At 36.8% G+C, this 11,534-nt stretch overlaps 1 protein-coding gene across 1 annotated transcript; it reads left to right on the forward strand.

Moving 5' to 3' along the window:
- The first annotated feature begins 2,251 nt into the window (after positions 1–2,251).
- On the forward strand, positions 2,252–10,658 carry LOC129243505 (uncharacterized). Its single transcript, XM_054880567.1, has 3 exons — positions 2,252–3,325; positions 6,996–8,006; positions 10,367–10,658. The coding sequence occupies exons 1-3, from the start codon at positions 2,399–2,401 to the stop codon at positions 10,607–10,609; spliced, it is 2,181 nt and encodes a 726-aa protein (XP_054736542.1). The 5' UTR covers positions 2,252–2,398; the 3' UTR covers positions 10,610–10,658.
- The last annotated feature ends 876 nt before the right edge of the window (positions 10,659–11,534 follow it).

The raw sequence follows: 11,534 nt of genomic DNA on the forward strand, positions 1-11,534 counted from the left end.
TTTTATTCTGAAGATGAGAGAATGATCGACTACCACATTCGAGAGCGCGCTGAAGCCAAATTATCTCCATCTCAGCATGTCTACCTGAAAGGGAAATCTACCGAAACAGCCTTGCACGAGGTAATAGGAACTGTGGAGAAATCTCAAGAAGAGAAATAATTCATTTTTTGTCGGCCTTTGTAGACATGGAGGGGGCTTGCAATAATGTTAGAGCTGAGTCAATTGTCCTGCACTAAAGAAACTAGAGTTAAAAAGAGATCTATCTATCTCTGGAAATTAAGGCAGTGGTGGAAGGGGCCAGAATCATTACATTTGTGCATAGGGGTACACCGCAGGGTGGTGTTCTCTCGCCTCTGCTTTGGGTAGTAGCTATTGATGAAGTTCTAACTCCTTTAAATAGGGGTAGGATAAAAGGAGTAGCATACGTCGATGACGTGGTCTTAATGATGTCGGCACCATTTTCCGTCATAGCTGAGATTTTGAGAAGTTTATTGGCTGTACTCAGTCGCTGGGGTGCCAGTTGCGACTTCAGAGTCAACTCTGACAAAACGGAGCTGGTGCTATTTACCAGAAAATATAAACCTCCACACTTTAGACTTCCACGTTCTTTTGCTTTCATCGGAAGTTAAGTATCTTGGACTGATACTTGACACCAAACTCCTTTCGAAGCTGCATATTGAAAATCGGATAAAGAAGGTCAGTATAGTTTTCCACTCTTACAAATCTTTGTTCGGCAAAAAATGGGGAATCAAGCCAGACCTATTAACCTACCTAGGTGAGATTAATTGGTTGGCCGTGAGGGGACTCACTTTTTCGGGTCTTTGCCTGCTGCAGCATAGGCCTCCAAGTATCTCGGTTTCGTGCCTGCGTTCTCAATACGCAAAATCCCAGAAAACCTGTGTCTTCATCTACACCGTGGGTAGCCTTGTTCTATGTCTGTGTCACTTTCCAAAGAGTACTTGTTGGGTTGGATAGGACTAATGGAGATTTAGAGGAGCAAACTGATCGATGACTAATGATAATTGTGTCAACCACTGCATGCTACAGATAGGATTCAGCAGGTGGCTAAAAACTTTGGCTACTAAGTCCGCAAGAATAACAAATAAGTGATGTCTAAATCTTAGCCTCGCGAGGACAGCATAGACGGCAACGAAGCGACGTGAGCGTTTACGTCAGTCAAGCAGCTGATTCTTTTAAATTCGCTGAGAGCCGATTAATGAGTTACAACTTATGCATTTTTTCCACCATTAGATGCTAATCCTCTCATTATGCGCATCCCGGCTCTAGCTAGCTCATTTTTGTTCTTAACAAGGTGCTTTTTGGAGCACCGACAAAATCTAATCTCATATGCTTAAGCCCTCCGAAAACTTGTGTGTGCTGCAAGGCTTTTTTGCAACAACAACGAAGCCAATTTAAATCTGTCACAGTATCTTCAGCTGGTTCTCAATTTGTTTATTTAAAATACGGAGGAGTCTTCTGGCTTTATCCATCAGCAGTGATTCCTTTTACGTTTGCCATATGAATGATGGAAATTCGCCATTTGGATGGCTCATCTCGGCAACTGAGTAGTGAAATATGACTTTTTCCGATATTATCGCCGGACTGGAGGCATCTACTGCTGAGTAACAAAAATGCTTCTAAAATCTACTCAAGCGAATGCAGACGTGTATAGGCTTTCGAGAGGAACATTTTGAAGTATTGTACAATAAAACTATTTTCATGATTATTTTACAGTGTTTTTACTATTGGGCGCAAAATATAAAAGACAACTCTTATATTATTACTTTTATTTTCTTATTTTTGGTCTATGAAATTATATTCTTTCAAACTACGTTTAGCACAAAATATTTCAAAATATATAGTCATATCAAAAGCTAGAAAACCGAATGCAAAATTTCCAAAAATACTCGTGGCAATGAATACTCTATTGCTTGAGTTATTTCTGATGTATGGATGCATCCGTGGCTCATTTTTCTGATGGGGAAGATAATCTAATAAAAAAAATTCCACTTCATCGCGCGACATATGAGTTGTCAACTGTGACGACAGAAAGTCGCTTTGTGTACGGACATGTAAGCGTATCGTCACTATCGTTGCATTAAAAAAAACATGACGTGCCGATGACGATACGACGATGTTACGAGCCGTGTGCAAAGGGCCTTATTCTACGTTAAATATCTACAGTGTTCTTAAGTGCGTCAATATGTTTGACACCGACTGACGAAATTTAAATTGAATTTTCCATCTTAATAATTTTTTCGTTCATCTTTCAAGAATACGTAATACAAATTCCTTTCGTAATTTTATTTATTCTAGATAATCGATTTTTGCATTCTATTCTTTGGCAATATTTAAATAAAAATTTCTTATTATCTGTGCGCAAAATTTGGTGGATAAAATGTTGAATGCGGAGAAGGAAAAAGAATTCTTAACACAATTTATGAGTAATAAAGATGTCCCGTCTTGGTACTGCGGCACATCGCTATTTCAAATTGAAGCTGCCGATGAGCTGTCTAACTCGATACGTGATGACGTCGAACAAGAAACATGTCACCGGGTGCGTCACTGCCTAAACCGACTAGGTTTATCGCCATCGGTGGCCAATAAGGATTTAAAAGTGCTTATGAAATTGAGTGGCGGCAATGATTTGGCATTTTTATGGTTTCTCATGGAGTTGTACTATAAGACCCCAGGTGGTCAATATGACAGTATCAATGAGCAAATAATACTAACGTCCATATCACATCTTGATATGATTACAACATTGCGTGAATTGGATCGTATTTTACCGCCCGGTAATGCATCGAAACGGCAATTGGAACAGCGACAGAAGCGGCAACTGAACAATAGAACTTGGAAAACGCCACCTCGTAGAAAAGTCAAGAAACATTCATCGCCCTACTTTAACCGGTTAGAACGACCAATACAATTTGGCGAGTCACTGGCTCTCGAACGTCCTGATTTTAAGGTACGTTTCTTATTTTATGACATCTATAAGGATCCAAATTATGTGCCTCCAAACGAAGTGAATCGTTGGTATGCTAAACACTTCATGCAAACACCAAAAGGTATTACGGCTAGAACATTGAGTGAATACCTCAAAGAACTTATTGCAGCTATGAACTTTTTTCCAACGAATAACAAGGATGTCGTTAGCATAATTGATTTGGCATTGGAACAAATGACGAGGGCGAAAAAGCGTACAGTTGTGTGCAAGAAACATCAATTAGAAGAGGAGGAGCGCAAGTTTCGGCTTCAAATAAAGGAAGTGGAGCATAGGCAAAAATGTTTGAAAAGTCTTGAGCTTTTTCCTAAAAAACAGCAGGTATGTAAGTACATGTATACATACTTTCGTGTGTAAATTTTAACTATGGATAGGTAGCAGGCAGCGAATATTCTATTACGAGGGCTGCTATTTATATTTTTCGCTTCGGACACTTCTATAAAAATTGATTTTATTCTAAAAAAAACATGAAACCAATCTCATTTGAACACGAGTTAGTTAAATTGAGATACGATTATCTTTCATTTGAGATGTAATAGTATATATTTACGGTAAAATTTCTTAAAAACATTGTTGCTTTATTTGGGTCCGAACGCAGGTTTTCGGACACCAGTACATAATACTTTTGCGGAATTTCTTAAAACAAATTATAAATCATTATTTTATTATTTATTTGCACAAGAAATGTTGTGCAACCCTGAAGTCTGTTAAAAAAGTCGAACCATGCCCACTATTCCATTTTTTCATCGGTGAGGTGTCGCTAGTCTGCACTTCTGCCTATTTTATTATAAACGTCTTCGTGTATGAGCCTTAATTGAGTTGTTTACAGTGGCTTTAAATATTTATCTCAGCAAAAAAAGGTGGAACTAAACAATTAAAATATTCGTGCCATTATTTTTCACAATTGTTGACGGGGATTAAAGGGACTAAAAACTAAAATCATTATACCACAAGCAAGCAACATCCTTTAGAACCTTAAAAAACTGGTACAATGAGGACAATATACAAGTTAATCGCAAATAACTGCTGGCTACCTACATATACGAACGGCTCTCTGATAATTTCCCACTAGCGAACATCATACGCATATGGCCTCACAGCATCACTAGTTGTTGTGGGGAGAGCAGAGCTGGGAGAGCGGCCATTGTAGTTAACAGCGAATATCGTACGCATACGACTTTACAGCGTCTCTAACAGTTGATTGAAAGTGTGAGCACCAGTGCAGTTAACAGTGAACATTATAAGCATCGCTTGCAGTTACAATGCAAGTGTGAACCGACTGATGGGAGAGCGACCAGAGCAGTTAACAGCGAAAAGGAATTAAGTGTAAAGCGCTGGCCTTCATTAAGTTAAAATTTGTAAGTGGAAGTTGTCTTGCAAATGGACCAATTTGGAGATCTTAGGGTTGCTAAAGCTAGTTTTACTTAGTATATGGCATTTTTGTAAATTCAAATTCTCAATAAATAAATATTTCATAATTTATATAAAAAAGTAGTTTCTGGTAGTGGATGTCACCTAGCAGGCAATGGCATATATCCTTGTACACTCGGCTGTATGGAAAAGCTGTTTAAAAGCATTGGATTTTCAGAGATGACATAAATCTGCATTGCCTTTTGATTTTCTTGCGAAATTGATTTTTAAATATTTGGCTATACCTATGTCTCGGTCAACGTGACTATTAAAACTTTTCTACAATAAGCTACCAGCTAGCAAACAACTGATTCTAAGATATTTTCTTATTTTACAAACAAAGGTTTTATCAATACATTTTACGATTATTACTCACTAACAAACCCGGCCCCCTTCGCTGGGCACACTAAAATAGAATAGATATGGTTTAGAACAGAAAATATATGGTTTTCATATTATTTATTTCTTTATTCTTTATTCAAGCGCTTTGGCATAAACAATATTTTTTGTTTTTCTATTTGTTTTTGAGTAAATATAAAATATAAATTGAAAATCAGGAAAAAAGAAGATTGTTTTTAAATTTCAAATCAACGCATATGAATAAACAATCGTCTTTTTTCCTGATCATCCATGAATTTTTCGTTTCAATTTATATGTTTTATTAAGCATTGGAGCTTTTTTAACCATTATCCATTTATATTTTTCAAAAAAAAAAAACGAAAAAAATTGTTTTTTCCACACACATAATTTCATTCAGATTTCACATTAAATTCTCAAATTTCGTAAGAAATTATTCACTGTTCCAAAATCCACTCCAAAAAAATTCACAAACAATTTTTACATGTTGCACTTACGTTTTTTCCTTATGGCATCCAAATCAGAAAGAAATATTGACACATTGTAACTCACACTGTCAATTTGACAGTTCAGTTCCGCCCCAAGCGTTAAAAAAGTAAGCGACATTATGGCTGGCTCAAAAGAACGCTGTACCCGTTGCCACTGCTCCGAATTACAACCAAACTTTACGAAACCCATTTTCAATACTTACTTAACAATGTGCATAAGTTTGGTTTAATTCGGTGCAAAGACACGGCGGGTCCACGTTTTGGCATATATTTCGAGACCCTAGTCATCAATAGGTATGAAAATTACCCCGTATTAAAGCACTTATCAACAGCTTTCATTTGATACCCATATTGTACATACACAACCAAAGGTTACCCGGGTCCACGTTTTGACCTATATCTCGAGACCCCAGTCACGTAGCGGCATGAAAAATACTCTGTACTAAGGCATTCACCAACAGCTTCAATTTGATATCCATATTGTACATACACGTCCGAAGGTTACCCGGGTCCACGTTTTGACCTATATCTTGAGACCCTATCTACCAATAGGTATTCAACTATACGGAAATCATCTTCAATACCTACTTAACAATGTGTGTAAGTTTGGTTTAATTCGGTTCAAAGACACGGCGGGTCCACATTTTGGCATATATTTCGAAACCCTAGTCATCAATAGGTATGGAAATTACCCCGTATTAAAGCACTTATCAGCAGCTTTCATTTGATACCCATATTATACATACACAACCAAAGGTTACCCGGGTCCACGTTTTGACCTATATCTCGAGACCCCAGTCACGGAGCGGCATGAAAAATACTCTGTACTAAAGCATTCACCAAAAGCTTCAATTTGATACCCATATTGTACATACACGGGTCCACGTTTTGACCTATATCTCGAGCCCTATCCACCAATAGGTATCCAAACTATACGGAAACCATCTTCAATACCTTCTTAACAATGTGTGTAAGTTTGGTTTAATTCCGTGCAGACACGGCCGGTTAGCGAACACACACAAAAAGTTGACTTTATTTTATATAATATATAAGATTTTTTTCAGTTTGTGTCCGAAAAATCCAAATATCTTACGGAACCCTATTTTTTCCAAAATAAAATGTAATCCATGTTACTCGTGGATAATGTAGTTTTCGAATGGTGAAAGAATTTTTAAAATCGGTCCAGTAGTTTTTGCGCCTATTCATTACAAACAAACAAACAAACAAACAAAGTTTTCCTCTTTATAATATTAGTATAGATTTACGCATCAACCTAGCCGGTAGGGCGAATTAGGGGCGCTTAATTTTGTTGACTTGGTGACCACAGTAGACCTAAGCCACGTGTCAAAACCAAAAAAAAAATAATTCACGTTCAAAAATACGAAATCTTTTTATTGAAACCTATTGCAAAATCTTAAAGGGTTCAGAGGCGGATAGGCAACCGTCAAAAGTGGAAACGTTTTTACATTTTACTCTATTATTTTCATAAGGAATAAAAAAAGGGAAACTATGCATACCGGCGTTTGTTTTACACATTGAAAAATGCTTGGTTAATATTTTTGCCCCCCTTGTTCATTCCTCTCAGAAGCATAGGGCTTCGACAAGACTTGGTTTCGTTAATCTATTTGATTTCTGACAGGGTTGGTAATTAGCCTGCGGCTAGACTTTTTCTTACCACATCAGAAAAACGTCGATAAGATATACATACATATATTCATCTGTTTTCCACAATATAGGCACGTCTTGAAAAGATACAAAAAATGTTGGAAAAGGAGGTCGAAATGCGTCGTCTTCAATATCAGCGAAAACTACGCGCTCACATAGGCGGCCACAGTTACATACGGGTTCTTGGCCAAGATGGTTATTGCGAGCACTTAATTGAAGATGATCAAGGAGAAGAATGTGGCGATAAACAGCAATGTGCAAAAACGGCTTCTGCCGCATCGCTGTCAATTCGTCTCAATAATAGTTTACAAACTGTCGTGCATACAAATGATTTTAAAACGAGCACCAACGCTGATAAGTTGATCGCCAAAAATCATCGTTTGTCATTTGGACGAGAGGAAGATGAAAAAGATGACGATTTAAATAACGTCTATTGCGGAAACTTGGCTACGCCACAATCATCGGAGCGTTTCTTTATAGGCCCAAACAAAAACAAACCATACAAATTTGATTACCCGAAAATTTTCCATTACGAGGAAAAGAAGAATGAGCGAATTTTCATTAAAAAGAAATGCGTTCAGGCACTGGATGAAGAAGGCAAAGTAGTAGTTAAGAAGATGGTAGATCAAACACCGGATTTGGCTGATTTATCAAAGAGACAAGCCGATGAAATATGGAAGGAAGAACAGCAAGCATGGAATGCAGCGCATGAAGAGCGAACGCCAAGCGAAGTATCTGATCCTTATCCAAAGGATATGCCTCGCTTGCCATTCTACGATTGTGAAGATAAGAAACTAATGAGCGAAATGTTGAAAATTGCTTTACTGGAGATGAGCAAATATCCAAAATTCGTATTAGCTTCGCTTCCAAATGCTTACAAACTACCCATGCTTCGCGAATGGATCTATCAACGCTACGGCAAGCGCTATACCCAAAGACAGCGTCTAAGCGAAATAAGTAATTCACTCAAAATAATGAGTACGTTGCAAAAATTGAAATTGCAAACAAAAATTCCGAGACCGTCTGCAATTGGCGCAATTACGGAACAAAACTATGGATGTCACAAATATATTATGAGAAAAGTAAGTACAGTGCGTTCAATAATTGTGTATATACAGGGTGGGCCATATAGCGTTTGCTTTTTGAACCACCTATTTTTTTGAGAATGGTAACACAAATGGCATGTCAAATGTGTTCATAATTTACTTAAAGGTTTGACATTTACGAAATGGGACGCTGTACGCTTAAACAAAATTGGGAAATATTGAAAACCTATTTCCAAAGTGGTGAGTCTTCTTCTTCATCCGCGGTTACAGTAAATGGCGAGCGTTACCGTGACATGCTCAACGAGTTTTTGTTTCCAAAAATTGAAAAGGATGACATGGACGACATTTGGTTTCAACAGGACGGTGCAACTTGTCACACTGCCAAAGTTACACTCGAACTTTTGGCTACCGTTTTTGAAAACCGAATAATCAGCCGAAATTCCAATATCAATTGGCCGCCTCGGAGCTGTGATTTAAGCCCGTTGGTTTATTTTTTGTGGGGAGCTATTAATGACAAATGCTCTGGGAACCATCCAGAGACGATTAATGCTTTATAACACGAAATCGAAGTTGCCATTAATGAAATTGGAGCCCAAACATCGAAAATGTGCTTAAAAATTGGGTTCATCGAATGGCCTACTGTAAAGCCAGTGGTGGCAGTCATTTGAACGATATTATTTTTCATTCCTAAATGACAATGCGCAATCTTCAAAATAAAAAAAAAGTTTCAAAAAATATTGATTACTTTTTTTTTATAGCCGATTCAAAAAGCAAATTTTACATGGCCCACCCTATAGTAGCACAGTGACTTATTTAACATGTTTGACAATTTTTTTATTTCTTTTTTTTTAATTTTAATATTTTTTCTATGAAAATTAAGTTAATTCTCCCACAAAATACAAAAGTTTCAAATTTTGTGCAATTAAAAAAACCAAAAATCAACAAATATTTAACAAAATTTCAAACTTTCTGATCAGAATATTTAGAATTTCGAACTATGTAGAGTTGAAGCCCACTGAAATTTAGTATAAAAAATTGCAAGTTTAGAATGGCTCAAAAATTGCTTTGAATTTTGACATTTTTTTTTTTTTTGCTGACGTTGTTCGTTATTTTCTTCCATATAAAAGTGTCGAGCATTCGAGAAATTGAACGGCCACAGCCGAATGGGTTGGAGCGCGACCACCATTCGGTAGTGCTCGGCTTCGAATCATCGGGTATGAAACACCGAATCACAGACAAAGGTTTTGCTGATAGCGGTCGCCCCTCCGCAGACAATAGCAAACCTCCGAGAGTATTTCTACCATGAAAAAAGCTCTGCATTAAAAACAGTTTGGAAGCGGCATAAAATTGTAGGTCGCTGCATTTAGGGAACAACATCAAAAGGAGGTAGATTTACTCAAAACGGCGTAACTTTTACAAACGTCAAGCAATGGCCATACAAATTTTGGTAGGAATGTTAATCACAGATGTGGCAACCTTACAAAAAAAACGGAACTCAAATTGGTTGACATGGAACGTCACCTGGTACTTTTTTATCAAGGAGCTATTCGAGACAGGTTTAGCTTCTTTAGATTACCCATCAATGCTTCGAATTCATTACAGTTTACTGCACAAAGTGAAGCATACATATCGCACCCTAAATACAAAAGGGTCACAACTCAAAATTTTCCACCTCGAGCTTGACTTGTTTACAGTAGCACAGAAAACAAACTATGCGACATATCACGCTGAAATTTGCCATGTAAGCTTATAACAATCCTACCAAATCCTGCCATATGTCATCCGCGGACCGTTTTATTGATAACGTCTCGTTCATATTTGAGCAGAAGTACATTTTGAGTGGTGACCCTTTTGTATTTAGGGTGCGATATGTAAGCGCAAAATTAATCATCCGATTTTGTTTTTCAATAACTATTTTACTAAATAGATAAAAATTATTTTGAGTAATGGAAATCTTTATTTTAATTGTTACGCGCTCCATTGCTTGTCCATTTGTGTATCACAGTTGTCAACTTCACAAGTGTCAATTATGGTTGACGTACGAAGCCATTTGCAAAATTTATGAGTCTTGCGATTTTTGCGTCACCTTTTATTTGAAATTGCAATGATAGAACTAAGCCGACCATCCGCCAATCTAAGTCTTGGTGCAAATGACGCCGTCTTTTCGAGTTACCACCGGTTAAAGACAATGGAGAAAACGGCTCTAAGACAATTAAGCTTCAATGCCCTTAACTCTGAGGCTCTTAATTCTGCTTTTGATAACTTCTGCTAATTGATAACTTCTACGATATTTTCTACGGTTTCTGTTAAATTTTTATCCTGTGCTCAACTCAGTTGATACATCTCACATAAAATATTTCAAGTGTTGTTGTTTTTTGTTTGCTTCTCTATTCCAGGTCCACATAGCTAGACAAGCTTATTATAATCACCTAAATACGGAACTCTTGAGACGCGCACGTTACTTTTGGTTTGCGATGCGTAATTTTCTCTGTGCACTACCGCTTAATGCAACATTTTTTGCTTATTTGCCATCAAGAAAAGCTGATAATTATCTCTTCAAGCCGTGGAAATTGCACGAGTATATGAACGCTAAAGCGGAATGGGACTTAAGGCGTTCACAAAAAAAAAAGGAAATGTAATTTGATGTAAAATTTAATAAATATAAATTTATGTTAATATGAACTTGGATATGAATTTTCTTTTGTTAATTTATCTTTTAGGGAAACATTCTTAAACTTATTTTTACTTACTAGTATTGGAACATTCAAATCTTTAAATATGATTTTGGAAGATAATTTAAATTGAATTCTTTGGGTATGTTCTTACCTATTTTAACGTATGATGGAGCAAATTCATGTACGAATAAAAGCGATGACGGTTTTCAGTATGGCTTAAGGCATCCAGAATCTACCATCGACCAGTATTTCCACGTTAAAATTGTTGGAAAACAATTGAAAATTTGGCATTTTGAAACCTGGACACATTCCGCTAATTCTGTATTGCTTAAAGAGAGAAAGAGAGGGAGAGCTAAGTGTCGGTAATAAAGGTAAGCAAATATGAATAGGATTATATAATCAAGACGAATCTACACAAGGTGATTTCGATTCTACAAATACAACTATTTGGTGGGCTATTATCAAATTTTAGCTAAAGGAAAAAGAGGTAAGAAGATACAAATACTCTCACTTTGACAATGAAGCATCAATCAGCTGATGAGCCTTGGATGTAATGAGTTATTACTGCAGAACGACCGGTAATCGATTTTTAAGGCCGAATAGAAATCTATCCGGACATTTTTTGGGCCCTAGTAATAAGAAAACGATAAAAAGGAGTATTTTTATTAATAAAGACGCAAAAAACGATACATAAGTCTCAATCACAATAATTTCAGTTCATACATACGAATATGTACGTATTTATTATTACAAAAATAACAAAAAAAAAACTAGTTTTTAACTGTGCACATGTAGTAATTATTTAAGCCTCCATTGGGCACCCGGATCGGGCCAGAATTTTTCGACTTTGGACATGAATTTAACATACTTCTATTATAGCTAACGACTT

This window comes from Anastrepha obliqua, chromosome 4 (genome assembly GCF_027943255.1).
Source record: "Anastrepha obliqua isolate idAnaObli1 chromosome 4, idAnaObli1_1.0, whole genome shotgun sequence".
Lineage (NCBI taxonomy): Eukaryota > Metazoa > Arthropoda > Insecta > Diptera > Tephritidae > Anastrepha > Anastrepha obliqua.

Excerpts from the sequence above, each read along its gene's own strand:
- LOC129243505 (XM_054880567.1), top strand. The coding sequence starts at position 2,399 with ATGTTGAATGCGGAGAAGGAAAAAGAATTCTTAACACAATTTATGAGT. Across the intron at positions 3,326-6,995 it reads TTTTTCCTAAAAAACAGCAG|GCACGTCTTGAAAAGATACA; the intron begins GTATGTAAGTAC and ends TCCACAATATAG. Across the intron at positions 8,007-10,366 it reads ACAAATATATTATGAGAAAA|GTCCACATAGCTAGACAAGC; the intron begins GTAAGTACAGTG and ends TCTCTATTCCAG.